General features: G+C 53.3%; 1 protein-coding gene across 1 annotated transcript in view; it reads right to left on the bottom strand.

The window, feature by feature from the left end:
• Dlgap2 (DLG associated protein 2) overlaps positions 1-18,648 on the bottom strand; it is a 500,247-nt gene that overhangs the window by 14,263 nt on the left and 467,336 nt on the right. Inside the window, exons 9-10 of the mRNA XM_048330769.1 lie at positions 10,179-10,528; positions 9,058-9,099 (exon numbers count right to left, since the gene is read on the bottom strand). Of these exons, the coding sequence (XP_048186726.1) occupies positions 9,058-9,099; positions 10,179-10,528 (392 nt within the window). The remainder of the gene's footprint in view (positions 1-9,057; positions 9,100-10,178; positions 10,529-18,648) is intronic.

Here is an 18,648-nt window from a genome sequence, read left to right as displayed (position 1 = left end):
GGACAGGGGCACGGAAGTGTTATCTCATGTGTTCTTTTGCTATAATGATGCGTTTGTCTAGTGGATGGTGGTCGTACCTGGTCCGGATAGTGGGGGGGTGGGGAGGGTGGGAGATGCACTCCAGCTGTGTACGTATATTGCTACTGGGCATTGTCAAAAATCACAGAACTACTTGAACTCAAGACTGACTCCAGCCTTTTGGACATATGCAAATTGAGTGGCCTAGTTCAGCTCCGGCAGGAGCTGGCGGTGTCGGGCTGCATTACCACAGGACGTAAAAGCTCTTATCACACTCGACAGTGGAGGAGAAGTGGAGGGGGAACCAGGCACAGCTCGTGACACAGAAAACAGATGGATGGCGGCATCCAAGGACGGAGACGGGAGGGTGAAGCCTTCACTGCCACCGAGGCCAGCCCTGCCCCGGGGCCTCTCACAGACGCCGGACGGCCTGCAGGTGGCAGGTGGGCAGGACGCCAGCCATCCCACAGACCCCTCCCTGGGGCACTGTCGGCCCAAAGGCCCCCCAACTCCATCCGAAGGCACTAATGATCATGTCATGCAAAGTCCCCACACAAGGAAGTGCTAGCGTAGGACAGTTTCCAAACGAAGCAAAACAGAACAAAACAAACAACCCCTCAAGAGTCTCTGGAGGCAGGCTCTGAAATCAAGCTCAGCAAAGCTGTTCTTTCTTCTTTCTCCATCCGCAAAAATCTCGCCTAAGCTATGTGCAGGACTTTGATTCCAAACTGAAATCATAGCAAAGTCTCATTTTTAATTTAGTCTAACTTACGTTTTTGTGGTTCTGGGATTTGAATTCAGTACTTGCACTTGCTGCACTCTACCGCGTGAGTTCCTCCCCCCCCCGCCCTAAGTTTTCAAACACTTTTTCTTTATTAAGAATGGGCACTCATTGCAAAGCAGTAAGCAAGCCTGGTGGGCGTGGTGCTTCCGGTGTTGGCAGGGGTGCGGCCTCCTGGGCTGCGTGTGGTGTGTACACAGTCCTAGTCACGATGGTCTCAGCGGTTCTCACGTGGCGTGGCAGGCCCCACGGCCCTGGCGCTGCCCCACACATGCTGCTGCCACCCGCACAGCAAACCCACAGTGTGCCCAGCTTCGCTAACAGCATGGGGACCAGAGGAGGTGCCTAACTTTTCCAAGGGCACCCAGCTTTTGGGGGGCTGTGCCAGGATTCTTGCCAGGTTCCCTAGCAAGAGACTCCTGCTCTTTGCCACCCCTGTGGGCCACAGAAGACCCAGAGCTCTTACCCCCTCACCGCATGTCCTCTGGTGTAGTTCTAAAGACAAATGGAGCTGGGGTGATCAGTGGTGCTTGCTGGACAGCCAGAGGTGGGAGGGAGGTCTGAGATGGCTGTCTGGGAGGGGTGGGATCTGGGAGGGAGGCCCGAGGTGGTGATCTGGGAGGGAGGTCCGAGGTGGTGATCTGGGAGGGAGGCCCGAGGTGGTGATCTGGGAGGGAGGTCCGAGGTGGTGATGTAGGAGGGAGGTCTGAGGTGGTGATGTAGGAGGGAGGTGTGAGGTGGTGATGTAGGAGGGAGGTCCGAAGTGATGATCTGGGAGGGAGGTCTGAGGTGGTGATCTGGGAGGGAGGTCTGAGGTGGTGATCTGGGAGGGAGGTCTGAGGTGGTGATGTAGGAGGGAGGTCTGAGGTGGTGATGTAGGAGGGAGGTCTGAGGTGGTGATCTGGGAGGGAGGTCTGAGGTGGTGATGTAGGAGGGAGGTCCGAGGTGATGATCTGGGAGGGAGGTCTGAGGTGGTGATGTAGGAGGGAGGCCTGAGGTGGTGATGTAGGAGGGAGGCCTGAGGTGGTGATGTAGGAGGGAGGCCTGAGGTGGTGATGTAGGAGGGAGGTCCGAGGTGGTGATGTAGGAGGGAGGTCCGAGGTGGTGATGTAGGAGGGAGGTCCGAGGTGGTGATGTAGGAGGGAGGCCTGAGGTGGTGATGTAGGAGGGAGGTCTGAGGTGGTGATCTGGGAGGGAGGTGTGAGGTGGTGATGTAGGAGGGAGGTCTGAGGTGGTGATCTGGGAGGGAGGTCTGAGGTGGTGATCTGGGAGGGAGGTCTGAGGTGGTGATCTGGGAGGGAGGTGTGAGGTGGTGATGTAGGAGGGAGGCCCAAGTTGGGGATTTGGGAGGAAGGTCCGAGGTGGTGATGTAGGAGGGAGGTCCAAGGTGGTGATTCAGGAGGGAGGCCCAAGTTGGGGATTTGGGAGGAAGGTCCGAGGTGGTGATGTAGCAGGAAGGTTCAAGGTGGTGATCTGGGAGGGAGCTCCGAGGTAGTGATCTGGGACATTGGTCCACAGAGGCGGTCCTAGCTCCCTGGGGGAGGGGAGTCACTATCTCCTCTGGTTTAAGTGAGCCCTGGCCTTTGCATATTGTGTCTTGAACATGGAGGTTAGTCATACTTCCCACCAGAAGATCACTCTAAAGATCAATATATTTAAAATTCCCTGCCAGGACACATGGAGCTGCCTTGTGGTGTTCTAACTGCACACGATTATGTGTAATCCATGTAGATCAATCAATCAGCCATCAGTGGAGGGGTGATTTGATGACTTCTGGTTTCCTGTCATTTGATGCTGCTATAAACACACAACCATACGTGTATTTATGTGCCAACTTGTGAACATACTCCTCTCTATATCTGTATTGGTGCACGATCCGTCTACACAGCCTGGCAAAGGTGACCGTGTTGTATTGCTCTGGTTGTATGATGTGGGCAATTCCAATTCACGTGCATACTTTTAATGAGAGAGCGAGCAAACATGTTTGGTATAAACATGTTGAAGATGTGGGCCTTGTTCTGGTGTAAAAAAGTAGACTAAAGGAAGAGTCTTACATTTGGACACGTGTGTAAAGTGTTGGTACACAGGGCTGGAACACATACTCGATGGTGATTTATCCTGACACGGAAACCTTGCATAATCACTCCCGAACATGAACACGTATGCCCACAGACAGTGTCACCCTAAGTTAGTGACTAAAGAAGCTGAGGAAAACATAACAACCCTTTTTGCTTTGGTCTTCAAATGGTCTCTAATACACTTTTTCTATTTTTCTAGTGAATTAGAAGAATATAGCTTTGGGGCCCATCAGGCTCTGCTCCATGCCAGTAGAATGATGAGAAGAAAAGTTCTTAAATGTTATTGCATGATTGGTCAATGGAAAAACAGCAAAGGTACATCCTGGGACTGGCCAGGTAGGGCTGGCTGCAGCAAATGCAATTTTCCTTCCCTTTCTTCCCCATTCTGAGCATCTTCAGGAGAATCATGGCCACACATGCACGGTAAATAAGAGCACAGCTACATGAATGCAAGGTAAACGGGAGCACAGCTACATGAATGCATGATAAATGGGAGCACAGGTACACAAATGCATGGTAAATGAGAGCACAAGTACACGTATGCAAGGTAAATGGGAGCACAGGTACACGTATGCAAGGTAAATGGGAACACAGGTACATGAATGCATGGTGAGTGGGAGCACAGGTACACGTATGCAAGGTAAATGGGAGCACAGGTACACATATGCAAGGTGAATGGGAGCACAGGTACACATATGCAAGGTAAATGGGAGCACAGGTACACGTATGCAAGGTAAATGGGAGCACAGGTACACGTATGCATGGTAAATAGGAACACAGATACACGAATGCATGGTAAATGGGAGCACAGGTACATGAATGCATGGTAAATGGAAGCACAGGTACACGAATGCAAGGTAAATGGGAGCACAGGTACACGTATGCAAGGTAAATGGGAGCACAGGTACACATATGCAAGGTAAATGGGAGCACAGGTACACGTATGCAAGGTAAATGGGAGCACAGGTACACGTATGCATGGTAAATGGGAACACAGATACACGAATGCATGGTAAATGGGAACACAGGTACATGAATGCATGGTAAATGGGAGCACAGGTACACGAATGCAAGGTAAATGGGAACACAGGTACACGTATTCATGGTAAATGGGAACACAGGTACATGAATGCATGGTAAATGGGAACACAGGTACACGTATGCATGGTAAATGGGAACACAGGTACATGAATGCATGGTAAATGGGAACACAGGTACACGTATGCAAGGTAAGTGGGGGCACAGGTACACATATGCAAGGTGAATGGGAGCACAGGTACACGAATGCAAGGTGAATAGGAGCACAGGTACACGTATGCATGGTGAGTGGGAGCACAGGAACACGTATGCATGGTAAATGGGAGCACAGGTGCATGTACTCAAGGTAAATGGGAGCACAGGTACACGTATGCATGGTAAATGGGAACACAGGTACACGTATGCATGGTAAATGGGAGCACAGGTACACGAATGGAAGGTAAATGGGAGCACAGGTGCATGTACTCAAGGTAAATGGGAGCACAGGTACACGTATGCATGGTAAATGGGAACACAGGTACACGTATGCATGGTAAATGGGAGCACAGGTACACGAATGGAAGGTAAATGGGAGCACAGGTACATGTATGCAAGGTAAATGGGAGCACAGGTACACGTGTGCATGGTAAATGGGAGCACAACTACATGAATACATGGTAAATGGGAGCACAGGTACACAAATGCATGGTAAATGAGAGCACAGGTATACGTATGCAAGGTAAATGGGAGCACAGGTACACGTATGCAAGGTAAATGGGAGCACAGGTACACATATGCAAGGTAAATGGGAGCACAGGTACATGTATGCATGGTGAGTGGGAGCACAGGTAGACGTATGCAAGGTGAGCGGGAGCACAGGTACACGTATGCAAGGTAAATGGGAGCACAGGTACACGTATACAAGGTAAATGGGCGCACAGGTACACATATGCATGGTAAATAGGAACACAGATACACGTATGCAAGGTGAATGGGAGCACAGGTACACGAATGCATGGTAAATGGGAGCACAGGTACACGAATGCATGGTAAATGGGAGCACAGGTACACGTATGCATGGTAAATGGGAACACAGGTACATGAATGCATGGTAAATGGGAGCACAGGTACATGAATGCATGGTAAATGGGAGCACAGGTACACGAATGCAAGGTAAATGGGAACACAGGTACACGAATGCAAGGTAAATGGGAGCACAGGTACACGTATGCAAGGTAAATGGGAGCACAGGTACACATATGCAAGGTAAATGGGAGCACAGGTACACGTATGCATGGTAAATGGGAGCACAGGTACACGTATGCATGGTAAATGGGAGCACAGGTACACATATGCAAGGTAAATGGGAGCACAGGTACACGTATGCAAGGTAAATGGGAGCACAGGTACACGAATGCAAGGTAAATGGGAACACAGGTACACGTATACATGGTGAGTGGGAGCACAGGTACACGAATGCATGGTAAATGGGAGCACAGGTGCATGTACTCAAGGTAAATGGGAGCACAGGTACATGTATGCATGGTAAATGGGAACACAGGTACACGTATGCATGGTAAATGGGAGCACAGGTACATGTATGCAAGGTAAGTGGGAGCACAGGTACACGTATGCATGGTGAGTGGGAGCACAGGTACACGTATGCATGGTGAGTGGGAGCACAGGTACACGTATGCATGGTAAATGGGAGCACAGGTACACATATGCAAGGTAAATGGGAGCACAGGTACACGTATGCATGGTGAGTGGGAGCACAGGTACACGAATGCATGGTGAGTGGGAGCACAGGTACACATATGCAAGGTAAATGGGAGCACAGGTACACGTATGCATGGTGAGTGGGAGCACAGGTACACGTATGCATGGTGAGTGGGAGCACAGGTACACGAATGCATGGTGAGTGGGAGCACAGGTAGACGTATGCAAGGTGAGTGGGAGCACAGGTACACGTATGCAAGGTAAATGGGAGCACAGGTAGACGTATGCAAGGTGAGTGGGAGCACAGGTACATTAAAGCATGGTAAATGGAGCACATTTGATAGGTTTTGCCAGCTTTACAAGGGTTGTAAGACAGAACTTTTCAGAGAAAAATGAAGTTTTCCATGTGAGAAACCATGTCTCCATGTGGCCAGAAGGAGCTAAATATTTGTTAATCTCAGAGATTCTTGGAGAAGAGAAGTCTTCTATGAGGGGGAAAGCAAGCAAATGTAGGACTAAGAGAATAATAAGCTTTGTGCCGAAGAAACAGAGCCCCGGGGAGCTTCCTGAAGGAAATTCTGGCTACCAGCATGGACAGATTTTAGGAGCTTTGACAGTCACTTATGTCTCGGAGCTTACTGTGTGTGGGAAGCCATGTGAGCACTGCGAATGAGCCCTTTGAGAAGCCGGAGCTGAGTTTGAGGGGCACGGACACAAGCAAGCAGTTCTGGGGAGGCCAGCAGGTGCAGAAGAGCCCTGCAAGAAGGTGGCGCAGCTCCTTTGGGGCTGGAGCGGTGAGGACCAGTGGGGAGGCTTTTGTGAAGTCTGTTTAGGAAACAAGGAATTTGGGGTGCCTGGGGTGTGTGGCCCTGCACTCTTGGGGTGACATGGATGGGGTTGGAGCTAGGGCTGGACAGGCCATCTCTGCACCCTGGTTCCATCCTAGCCATGGGCCAGGTTCCCAGAGGGGCCTGAGCTGAGCCTGGCTTTTTACAGGAGGTCGAGGGGTGAATCGGGGGCCAGCAGTTGGACTCCCCACTAGCCTCAACCAAGCGCTGGTCTGAAATCTTGGCTCTCCACACAAGCCCGTCTCATGGCCCCCAACGGCACAAGGCAGGCAGGGCACTTCTGATAAACTTCCCCGTTTCCTGTGGGGACACAGTCCATGACCACGCGTTAAGTATGCTTTGTGGGTCCTTTGCCCAACGGGCTTGGGGCTCTAGCAGGAGAGCGGGTCTGGGGGTGTGGCCGTTTGGGGCTGTGGGGTCTGCCTCTCAGCAGGAAATCCTCACACAGCTTCCCGAGCCTTCTCAAGGCACAGCCTGCCTGGGAGCTCATGGCGACTGTACTCACTGCCGAGTGGTGCGCAGGCCGTGAACCTACCACCAGGCCAACTGGCGTGGGTACCGTTTCACCAACACACACAGCCGCACAGTAACGGGGCTGTCCCCACAGCAGAACCCATGTCCTCATAAAACACACACACACACACACACACACCTGCACAGTAACGGAGCTGCCCCATGACAGAAGCCACGTCCCCATACACACTCACACACACACACCAAGGGGAGAACCGAGTGGCTCTGTCAAGATGAACAGTGCACCGTGGCTCTGGTCAGACCAGACGGTGCCTGTGATTCCCGGTTGTGGGCCGGGCCAGTGGGCCCAGCATGGCCGCTAGTCTCCCAGGAAGAGGCAGCCTGTAAGGACAGTGCACCGAGGAACCCGCATGTGTCTCCCCAGAGCTGGGCTCGGGTGCCGGGCCACCAGAGGCCCACGGCACCGGTCTAGGCTGGGCAGGGAGGGAGGTGGGTGGCTGTGTGGCCAGGTGTGACCCTCATTGGGCCCCATGCGGGACCGAGCGGAGCAGGCTTGGTTCTGCTCTGGATTCAAGTCCAGCCGGTGAAGGCTACACGACACATCTTGTTCACCCCAGTGGGGCCTGGGGCCACGGGCTCACAGGGCGTGTTCAGCAGTAGGCGTAGCCTGCCCTGCTCCACCGAGACGGCCGGGGAGGCGTGTCATGGGCACTGGCCAGGGGCCACGGCTGGATAGGAAGCCGTCCTGCTGCACCGGGCAGTGGCTGGCCGTCCTCCTCAAGCTACAGGATGGAGCATGTGCCAGGGCTCCCTCCTTGCTGGGTCTGAGGATACCAGGCCGGCTCGGGGCACCGCTGGCTCTGCAACTTCAGAAAGCAGGACAGCAAGGGCAGAAGCTGCCGCCTCCGGGCCGCCCGCCATCGCTTTGGCTCCAGCGGCTGTGCAGCAGGTGAGCACCGACTCCGGAGCCCCTCTCTCCGGCACACGGGTCAGGAACAGTACGCGGTGCGCAGGGACGCCGCGAGGGAGGACGGGACCCGTCGGAGCAAGCGGGACGCGCGCCGGGCCACACTCGCCCGTATCCACCGCCTCCTTCTGCCCGCGTCTGGGGAGCCCCACGCCGTCCTCGGGGCTGTGGGCCCGTCCCCCGCAAAGTCCGTTTCACACCGGGCTTCCTTCTCCACGCTTTAAGAACAGAGCTTCTCAGTGCTGCCTAACTTCTTCCGCTACTTAAAAAAAATTACGTTTTGTTTCCCGCTTTTCCTCTGCCTTCATGTTGACAGTTGTGAGGTTGTGAGTTCAAATAACAAACCACTGTTAAAGATGGCGGAATAAGGAACCCCATGTGTCCTTGCACTCAGAGGAGTCTCCACCACACCCTCAGCACTCCCACAGCCACCTACACACGTACGCAACATGTACTGAGCATGTACTCACTATGTGCCAGGTGCTGTGCTAGGTGCTGGGGTGGAAAGAGGCCCAGGCACATGCTGGCCTTTGCAGGTCACGGGGTGGGAGGTACTGGCCAGACACAGGACGGCGAGAAAGAGAAGGTGTGGGCCTGGGGCTGGGGCAGAAGCTGATGGGGAGGTGGGGGGAGGGGGCAGTGGCATCTGGGCTCAGGTGTGGGGTGGGGGAGGGGGCAGGGGTGTCTGGGCTCAGGTCTGGGGTGGGGTGGGGGAGGGGGCAGGGATGTCTGGGCTCAGGTGTGGGGTGGGGTGGGGGAGGGGACAGGGGTGTCTGGGCTCAGGTGTGGGGTGGGGGAGGGGGCAGGGGCGTCTGGGCTCAGGTGTGGGGTGGGAGAGGGGGCAGGGGTGTCTGGCGTCAGGTCTGGGGTGGGGTGGGGGACGGGGCAGGGGTGTCTGATGCCTGCCCCCTCCCTTCTTGGGAAGGAGAACTCTGCATGCCCTGGGCCGTGTGTGGGTGTGTGCCGGCTTCTCCTCCTCCACTGGGCTGACTGGCATTCTCAGCGATACCCGGGTCTGGGCAGCAGGGCGATGCACCCAGCAGCGAACCTGGCACATAGCGATGGGACAGAGTGGACCGAGCAGTTGGACGAAGAACCCAGGAAGGGAGTGGATGGATGTCATGCGCACGTGGCTTCGAGATGGTTGGTACTTACATCTGACCTTGGGTATGGCTGATGCTCTGGGTACTCAGAATCCTAAACAAAACAATGAAGCCACAGTGGAGACCTGGTTGGGGACGCAGGCCAGTGGGCCAATGCCCCCCACCGTCTGTCCCCGTGGGGCCTTGTGCACCGTGCTCAGGGCCAGCTCTGGGCACCTCCTCCCCGCGGGGCAAAGGGTTCTGACGTCTAACACCCACTGCACATGAGCTGAGTGGAGGAGCAGAGAGAGCAAGAGGTGGCCGTGCCGGCCTCGGCCTCGATGAATGGCCCCGCAAACCCCGGCCATGAGGGCTTGTGCGGATGGCACGGGGTGGGGGTGGGGGTGGCGCTGGACTGAGTGCACTTCTTGCTTTTAAAGCGGGTTCATGGAGACAGAAAGGAGCCATGACCAACAGCTGCTGTGTGCAGGAGGGAGCTTCATGGCAGGTCTCCACGCATCGATGTCCAGGGCCTAACCAGACAGCGGCCTCCCTGGCTCTGCAATCATGAAGTGTCTGCCCCAGCTGTGCCCACCTCAGCTCAGACCGCAGAACCCCTTTAGGAACCAAAGAGCTAAAAAAACAAACAAAATAAACCCAACAAAACCAACCCCACGGTGGTGCACCCAGATAGCGTCCTCTCGCTGCAGTATGGGCGCGCATCCCAGAGGGCGCCTCTGGGTGTCAGCCAGGGCTCCCCGTCAGGTGAGGGTCCATCTCACCCGGGGGGCTTCTGCAGGCTGGAAGTGGGCATGTGCCCAGCACCCCCCAGGGCCGTGGCTCGAGGTCTGACTCGTTCCATGTGGGGTGAGCCCTGCCCAGCACCCCACCAGGGCCGTGGCTCGAGGTCTGACTCGTTCCATGTGGGGTGAGCCCTGCCCGGCACCCCACCAGGGCCGTGGCTCGAGGTCTGACTCGTTCCATGTGGGGTGAGCCCTGCCCGGCACCCCACCAGGGCCGTGGCTCGAGGTCTGACTCGTTCCATGTGGGGTGAGCCCTGCCCGGCACCCCACCAGGGCCGTGGCTCGAGGTCTGACTCGTTCCATGTGGGGTGAGCCCTGCCCGGCACCCCACCAGGGCCGTGGCTCGAGGTCTGACCCTTTCTATGCGGGGCAGGTGGCGGGAGGAGGTTACCTGGACCCCAATGGAGGAGCAGCGACTCTTGAGCAGCTCCTCAGCCTTGGAGGCCAGGATGGCCTTGTCGCTGGTCCGGGTGGCACCGCCCTGGCTGTCTGCGGCGTGGCGCTGGGCCGCAGCCGTTTCCAGAGCCAGGCTCATGGCCTTGTTGCTGTCCAAACTGTCTGTGGAGTTGTACAGGCCGCGGCCGTCCTGGGGCCACGGGGACATCCGCTGAGCACGGCTGTCCTGGTAGGCGTCCTGCGTGGACTCGGTGCTGCTCTGCGCCGTCACTGAGATCAGCGGCTTTGAGGTGGTCCGCGGGGGCACGGGTGGGGGCGTCTTCTTGTAGTTGGCGTAGGTGGCGGCTGGAAGCGAGAGGTGACAGGTCAGCAGTGAGCTCCCTGGCCCCCACCCAGGCCGTGTGACTCCCTGCCCAGAGCCCACGGCTCAGCATGACCAAACCACTCAACAGTGACTCCTGGACCTCCGGCCTAAGAAAAAACGTGAGACATGGGCTAAGTATTTCACATTCAAAGACAACGACGCAGAAATATTTATAACAGGAAACATTATGAAAGCCCCCCCGATTCAGCCACGGAGACACAATAAGCAATGTAGGTCCCACAGGACAGACAGCACCCTGGGTCTGGGCGGACAGCTGAGGGCTGGGCTGATGGCCCGTGTGGAGGAGGAAGCACGTCCCGCACTGCTGGCCTGGACAGAATGTCCTGTGACATGTAATAGGGCACTCCTGACCCACAGGCCATGGAAGATGACCTCCTGGGCCGACCATCCAAGGTCAAGAGCTCTCCTGCTTGGTGTGTGTGAGGTACCTATCGTGACACTTAGTGCCACGTCCATGTGCCTCAGGACTGACCAGCCTCACTCTGGGCCAGCAACAGCCATGCCCCAGAACCTGGGTCCACACAATGGCTGCACAATTGTTAGGGAAAGGAAGCCCGCCTCTGGAGAGGTGAGTCCTTCCCATCTGTGGAGAGGCGAGCCCTGTCCATCTGTGGAGAGGCGAGTCCTGCCCATCTCTGGGGTCTTGCTGCTGTCAGGGGTCTGGGGTTTTCTCTCGTCCCTGCAGCGGTGGAACTGGGCTCCCTGGTAGTGGCTTCCCAGCTTGGCCCATTCTTGTCCTTATCTTGAGAGGCAGAGTGGATGGGGGCTTCTTGACAGAGCAGGGTCTTTCCACCAGAGGTGAAGCAGACAGCCTGGGGTTGGCAGCATCTCAGGCTGCTTGGTGGGTTTGGCTGCTTGGTGGGTTTGGGCACTTGGTGGGTTTGGGCGCTTGGTGGGTTTGGCTGCTTGGTGGGTTTGGCTGCTTGGTGGGTTTGGCGGCTTGATGGGTTTGGGCGCTTGGTGGGTTTGGGCGCTTGGTGGGTTTGGCTGCTTGGTGGGTTTGGGCACTTGGTGGGTTTGGGCGCTTGGTGGGTTTGGCTGCTTGGTGGGTTTGGCTGCTTGGTGGGTTTGGCGGCTTGATGGGTTTGGGCGCTTGGTGGGTTTGGGCGCTTGGTGGGTTTGGCTGCTTGGTGGGTTTGGGCGCTTGGTGGGTTTGGGCGCTTGGTGGTGGCTCTGGGCCTCCAAGTGCTTCAGTGTACACCCACGCTTGGTAGCTCTGGGCCTTCGCGGGCTCAGTGAGCACGCCACACATGCCAGCCCGCATATCAAATATCTGCATCTGTAAGACACAGTCAGTGCTCAGCTCCCCTTTGGCTCCGTCAGTGGTCAGGCGTCTTAGTCCCCGGTAGCTCCACACCCAGGGTTGGTGTGTGCAGCCACCATGGTACAGGTTCACCGTCGGCCTGGTCAGCGTGGAAAGAAGAGTGAGAGGCCACGGGATGTTCTTCAGGTCCTCGCAGCACGGGCTTAGCGAAGACGCCGTGGGAGAGTCTGGAGCCACACGTTTCCCAGGGACTGTGTTAGTGTGTGCGAAATGGAAGGAGCCGCCCGGGTCTCTGCCTCCACGGGCCCTGAGCAGGGCTCGCGGGACGTGCCGCTGCCTGGCCAATGCAGGCCCCGATGGTGACTGCAGATGTGCAGTCTGCACCTGCCATCCCCGGGGCCATGCGAGTTTCCACCCAACAAGCAGATTTAAAAATTGACATTTCTGTGGCACCAAGCACAAATACATAATCAAGAGTGAATACACTTTGAATGGCAAGCGCTGCTATTCTCCTGGAGTGTAAGAGCGGTGCTCCAATCTGTTGCCCTCTCTTAGTTAGAACTTCAAGGATGGCAGTGTAAAAGGAATTACAGTAATCAAGCCTGTGAATGCCTAAATGAGACAGCAAGCACTAGAGAAAGCAAGCTTGGAAGGCAAAAGACTCAACATAAAAGACTGCAGACATGTTGATACTTTAATTAAATCTTAGTCTCCAAACATAAGTGTAAATCAAAAGGGACAGAAAAATCACACTCCACAGGCATACACACAATGGTTCCCCAAAGTTACAAAACATGATGTGGCCACACAAGTTCTAAGGCCACGTTGAGGGTTAGCAGCAGAAGTGACTATTTGGAATGTGTTAATTAGCAAGAAATTTTGGTCTAACTACCATTTAGTGTCTTGTAGTCAGTGAAATAAAGTGCTGACAGCTGTTTTACTCTGAGACACTTTCTATTTTCATCTCAGAACATTTAAAGATCACAGACTACAGTAAGAGCTTGTATTTTCCTGAGAAAAATGGAAAACCAACCAACTTTTACATATGGAAAGTTCCGAGGGCAGAACTCTGAACTTGCAGCAGCTCAGTGCCCCAGGCGGCGCTGCCGGAGCACGCACAGGGGATTCTGCCCAGAAGCTAACACAGCTTTCCCCCCAGTTCTTTAAGAATGGGGTGTTTTACACAAAGAGTATAGTATTTGTATTACAATGTAAATTTCTTTAGAAACATTTCTTTGTTACATAGTAATACAAAGGCATTACAACTCAACATGTCAACTTAGGAATAGAGCAAGCTGTGATCGGCACCACCCCTTGCATCCCTGGCCCTCTACCCTTGCACACGCACCCCTCCCTGTGAGATTCTCCATGTGCCATGTCTTCAGTGTGTCGTCACAGAAGGGCATTCTGCGGGGGGGGGGGGCAGGGGGGAGGTGCCCTCATACTGTGTTTGTTTTAACAACGTGTGTGTTTTCACTCGCATGTGTCTTCACAACTCCTGCGTGTCCCTGGAGTGTGTGCCCTCAGTGTGTTCTCTTTGCAGTGTGAGCCCACTCATCTCTACGCAGCCTTCTCGTGTCCTCAGAGGGAGCCTCTCAAAGTACGTGTGTCTTCAGGGTGCCTCACTCCTAAGCGTGGGAACAGTCGTTGGTCGTGCGACTTCAGGTCTGTCATCGTGAGGTGTGTGTTTGCACGTATGCGGGCATGTCCCCACGGTGGCTTTACTTCTATTGTTATTGTGAAGGTGATGCACAGGGTTTCAGTTACATAAGTCAGGTCATGATTTATTTCCTCTGGAACAAGGTCACCTCTTCCCTCCTTTTCTCCCAGTTTTTCCCTCCTGGTCCCCCTTTCCCCACAAGTGGTGTAGTTTATTTTCTACATAGTGCCTAGTGAGTATCACTGCGGTATTTGTTCACCCCTTGTCCCACCATTTCTGTGCCCCCTTCCCCTCCCCAAACAGATAAACTCACACCCAAGGCAAGAGGTACAGAAATCAAAAACAGTGACAAAGGAGAAAACACCCAAACAACAAGCAACAAACCTCTTGTTTCCATTTCTTGGAGTTAATTTTGATAAATATCATTTTATAAGATAGCATGCACATTTCACAGTGTATTGAAAATCATGTGCTTGTTCACATTTGTATGTCACGTTTGTGCACATCTTTGTAAGTGTTTGTCTTCACAGCATGGATCTCGTCACCGTATGTCTGCCTTCTGATGATTTGTGTCTTCCAGTGTGTGTTCTCAGGTCATGTGTGTTCTCAGATCATGCGTGCTCTTGTGTCTTGTCTATTTTCAGGTCACATATGTTCTCAGGTCATGAGTGTTCTTAGGTCATGTGTGTTCTTGCATCATGTCTATTTTCAGGTCACGTATGTTCTCAGGTCATGTGTGTTTTCACAGGGTGTTTGACTTCATTACATCGTGTCCTCAGTGTGTTTTTTCAGGGTGTGTGTATCTTCAGTGTGTGGTTTCATAGAGTATGTGGTCCCATGTAGTGTGTATCTTCACAGCACATTAGGGTGACAGAGGGCTGACCACATGGCCTTCTGCTCACACAACTAAAATCCTGAGGATTTCCCAGCAAAGCAATAAAGGGCAACAATTTGGGTCTGAAGGCTCAGAGGACTGGAAAATAATGGAGAACCTGATGTAAACAGTGCCTAGTTCCCACGGCCTGTGACCCACCACTCTCCGAGGGCAGCAGGGAGCAGCTAGCAAAGGGTCTCCATGTTCCCCTCTCCCCAGGAAGTAGGCCAGCAGGGGACCCCAGGGAGAGTGCTGCAGGGCCATGCGACACCAACACCATGGTTAAGCTCTCAATCACGACAGAACTTGACACAACGGGACTCAATTCCTACACTGAATCGTCTTTACAAGCCCTGGACCCAGCTGTGTAAATCACAGTGAAAGAGCACAAAAGTCATGAGCAAAGAAGGCAACTTGCCACTCTCAGAAACCATCAACAGCACAGAGGAGCGTGCCAATGAGTGTGAAGAGGAATCACTAATGCAATGCTGAGAGAAATGGCCAGCAAGATAAAAGCACAAATGAAAGAACAGGTCTGTGAACAACCAGAAGAATTCCAAGGGAAGTGGACAAAAAGCAAGATCAAAAGAAGAAAATGCAGGATGTGAGCGATTATGTTAGTAAGGAGCTGGGAAGCTCCCTATTATAAAACACAGCTGGAAGCATAGGAAATAAAACACATGGAGTCAAAACCAGGTATCAGGACTTGAAGACAGAGCAGAGAAGTAGAACAGACAGGCTGCGGGCCCGGGGTTGTTTCTCTGCCGCCCTCTTGCTTTCCACAGTGGCTCCTCGGGCCAATGTGCCCAGGCCTGCCTGCCGGGACACCTGATGGCATGGTCCACCCCACCCCGGCCCTCCAGCTCCTTGTGCCTCCTCAGGACACCCTGGATTCCACTCAGTCGCTGAACTTCCTCTGAAAGCCGTCTAGCCTGTCCACACCAGCCAGCCATCCTCCTGACCCTCGTCGCCTGCGCCGAGGCACCAGGCCCCGGTGGTCCTTGGTGGAGCAGGGCCAAGTTTCTCCAGCAGCAGGCAGATGAGACCTTCTGTGCTTAGCGGGTTCGGGACTGCAGTCTGGGGCTCGGATGAAGGCTGTTCCCTCTCTCGCAACCCTGGAAGCTGGAGCTCGGAGACCGGGTTCCAGCCTCCTCCTGAGGGCCCCGCCCCCCACTGCCTGGTGGTCCTCACTCTGCAGCCCTCTTCCTCCCAGGCCCCAGTGCAGGACGAGGGCCAGTGGGCGATGGTGTTTACCTTCATCTCCTCTGGAAAGGCTTCGTTCCCAGGAAGCCGCACTGGAAGCACCGGGAAGTTAGTTTAAGACTTCGGTACAGGAATTCTAGGGGACTCCAGTCCGTGATGCCCCATTCTGTCTCAAGTCCTCGGGTGGGCTCCCAGCTGTGCAGACCTGAGCTGCCGGCTGGGCTCCTTCCCTGTCCCTGCCTTTCCCTCCAGAGCCAGAGCCAGGCCCCCTAAACCAGCTAGTCCTGCCGGGCCTCATGGCATCTTCAGGACTCTGGAAGCTGCTCTGGCCTCCCGAGCCTCCGTCTGCCTTCACCAGACACTGGGTCTGAGGCCAAAGACGAGGATGCAGGGGTCAGGCGCCTGTGCAGCCATCTGCAAACAGCAAACACTTACAGAGGCTCACAGCTCAAATAGAACTCCAGCTCTTAATTTGGTTGGCAAGATGCTTTTGCTCTGTGCTGTTTTTTAATATCTTAAGTGGGAAGTATCCACACGTAATTGTTGTTGTTGTTAATGTTGTTTGTTGATTTCTGTGACTCAGACGCTGACATCTCTCCTTTACCTTTGTGGGGAGTTTGTGGCCCCCCGTGACCTACATCTTTGTGGGAGTTTTGACTGGTTCCCCAGATCCTAACCAACAACTCCTTGGCCAGCAATTGTGCAGGTCTGTAAAGCCCTAGTGGGGAAATGATGAAAAGCCTGGCAAAGAAGTGAAATTTAAAGACCCTTCCATGATTGGAGAGATACCTATCTTGCGTGTGTTAGCAAAGACATGTCTTGGGCACAGGGTTACACCCCAGAAAGATATAGTAGTAGGGAAATAGGGGTAACGTGATGGAAGCAAGTCTGCGCTGGCTCCTGTCACCCTGCACTGTCCCTGTGCTTTGCTTACGTCTGGAATCAGCTGTGACACATTGAGAGGGTGTCTGGCTCTGAGAAAAGTCATTATATTCTAATCTTATATAGTTTCCTTCACAGTATCAATATTCCTTCCCCTGAAAAATTGGGCAAAGTGCATATTTAGACAAGTAAATCTACTCGATAAATCATTCCACAGATGAGAAGGAATCCAAGTGTGAAATGAAAGTTAGATGTTTTCTAGACCAGTTCATTGAAGGAAAGGACACTAATCAAGAGAACTGCGTTGCATAATGAGGGGAGCAGTGGGGGAGCAGGGATGAGGCGCACAGCTGTCTGTCCAGTCTTGTGGCCTGCCCTGTCTGGGCTTCCTGGAGGGCAGAGGAACAGGCTTCTTCCTCAGCCGCAACCCAGGGGGCCCTGCAGGGTGCTGAGAGACTCGGCCCCGGGGGCGGGGGGCATCTGCCGGAAGCATTTACCTGCGGTGTTTAGGGCACGCTCTCTAATGCCCATCTAGGAATTCTGGGTAAATCTTTTCTGCACACATCTGATATTTAATTTATTATATAAGCATTAAAGTTATGTTTGTATATTGTTACAAGGTAAGGCAATCTAATAATAATGCCAACTTTCATTTCTAGCCTGCATAGAGAAATGTGTTTAAATGAGTCTTATTCTTCAAAACAATCACTTTGGGATGTTTTTGAAAATAACATTTTGGATTTGTTTCCAAGTGTTTCCTTGCATGAAATATTATTGGAACTGCATAAGATAACTACTTTTAAAGCCATAAAAGAAAATCAATTTTCCAAACTGATTCTTCTGTCTATACACACATACTCACACACTCACACACACACTCTCACTTTATAGCGTAAGAAGTATTCATGTGCAGAACGCCCGAATCCCGCTCGCTTCACTGGCACAGCTCTGGATGAAATCTGAAGTCCAGTCATGACATCACTGGCATTGTCATTCATGTGTTTGGGTGGGTTCCCTTCATACTTGCTTTTCCAGTTGGGGCATTTAATTCCTTTGGTATTTTTCTTAATCTCATTTAATAGGCTGTGTTACGTGCCATCTAACTTGCACTTAGTGAAGAAAGATGGTGATGATTTGCTGGCCATCCTCAGAGTAATGGTGGCAGGGTCTTGTGGCCACCATGGTGGGGTCTCACGGTACCCATGATGGGGACTTGTGAGCTGTGGATGGTGGCATCTCGTGGTGACTGTGGCAGGGTCTCCTGGCTCTTGTGGAGAGGTCTTGTGGTTGCTGAGGCAGAGTCTCGTGGTGACTGTGGCAGGGTCTCCTGGCTCTTGTGGAGAGGTCTTGTGGTCGCTGAGGCAGAGTCTCGTGGTGACTGTGGCAGGGTCTCCTGGCTCTTGTGGAGAGGCCTTGTGGTCGCTGAGGCAGAGTCTCATGGCTATCATGGTGAGGTCTTGCCACTGTGGCAAGGTCTCATGGTCACTGCGGCAGGGTCTTGTGGCTATCGTGGCAACATCTTGTGGTCACAAGGGTGGAGTCTCATGATCACTACAGCGGGGTATTGTAGTTAATCTGCAGTGTGTACAGCCCCTGGGGCTGTGTGCCTGGCTTTCCTTCCTGAGCTGATTAGACTCACAGATCCCCCCCACCCCAGTGCTGACGCTCCCTGCTAGAGATCTAACTCTGTAGCTGGATCAAGACCCAGTGAACAGGCTGGGGATATGGCCTAGTGGCAAGAGTGCTTGCCTCATATACATGAAGCCCTGGATTCAATTCCCCAGCACCACATATACAGAAAACGGCCAGAAGTTGGCAGAGTGCTAGCCTTGAGCAAAAAGAAGCCAGGGACAGTGCTCAGGCCCTGAGTCCAAGCCCCAGGACTGGCCAAAAAAAAAAAAAAAGACCCAGTGAACATAGACTAGAAACATTTAAAGATGTATTTGCTGTGTAGATTTTGGAATATGCAGTGCATGGTTAGAAATGACGTACTGTGGACATAAATTGGAATTTCAACCTCTGTTTAGTTTTTGTATTATCTTTTTGAAATGTGTTTTATTTCTATTCTCTCCACAATGATAGCTCTAAAAACAGAAAAGTCATTTTCTACTAGGCAATTATTGTTTCAAAGCACTTTTGAAGACTGTGGCATTCTTGGGACAGCATTCACCAAATTTTCTTCATGACTCATGGATAT

Source organism: Perognathus longimembris, chromosome 21, assembly GCF_023159225.1.
Source record: "Perognathus longimembris pacificus isolate PPM17 chromosome 21, ASM2315922v1, whole genome shotgun sequence".
Classification (NCBI taxonomy): domain Eukaryota; kingdom Metazoa; phylum Chordata; class Mammalia; order Rodentia; family Heteromyidae; genus Perognathus; species Perognathus longimembris.
Note: the sequence above shows the minus strand (reverse complement) of the source record. Positions and strands in the feature narration are given on the sequence as shown.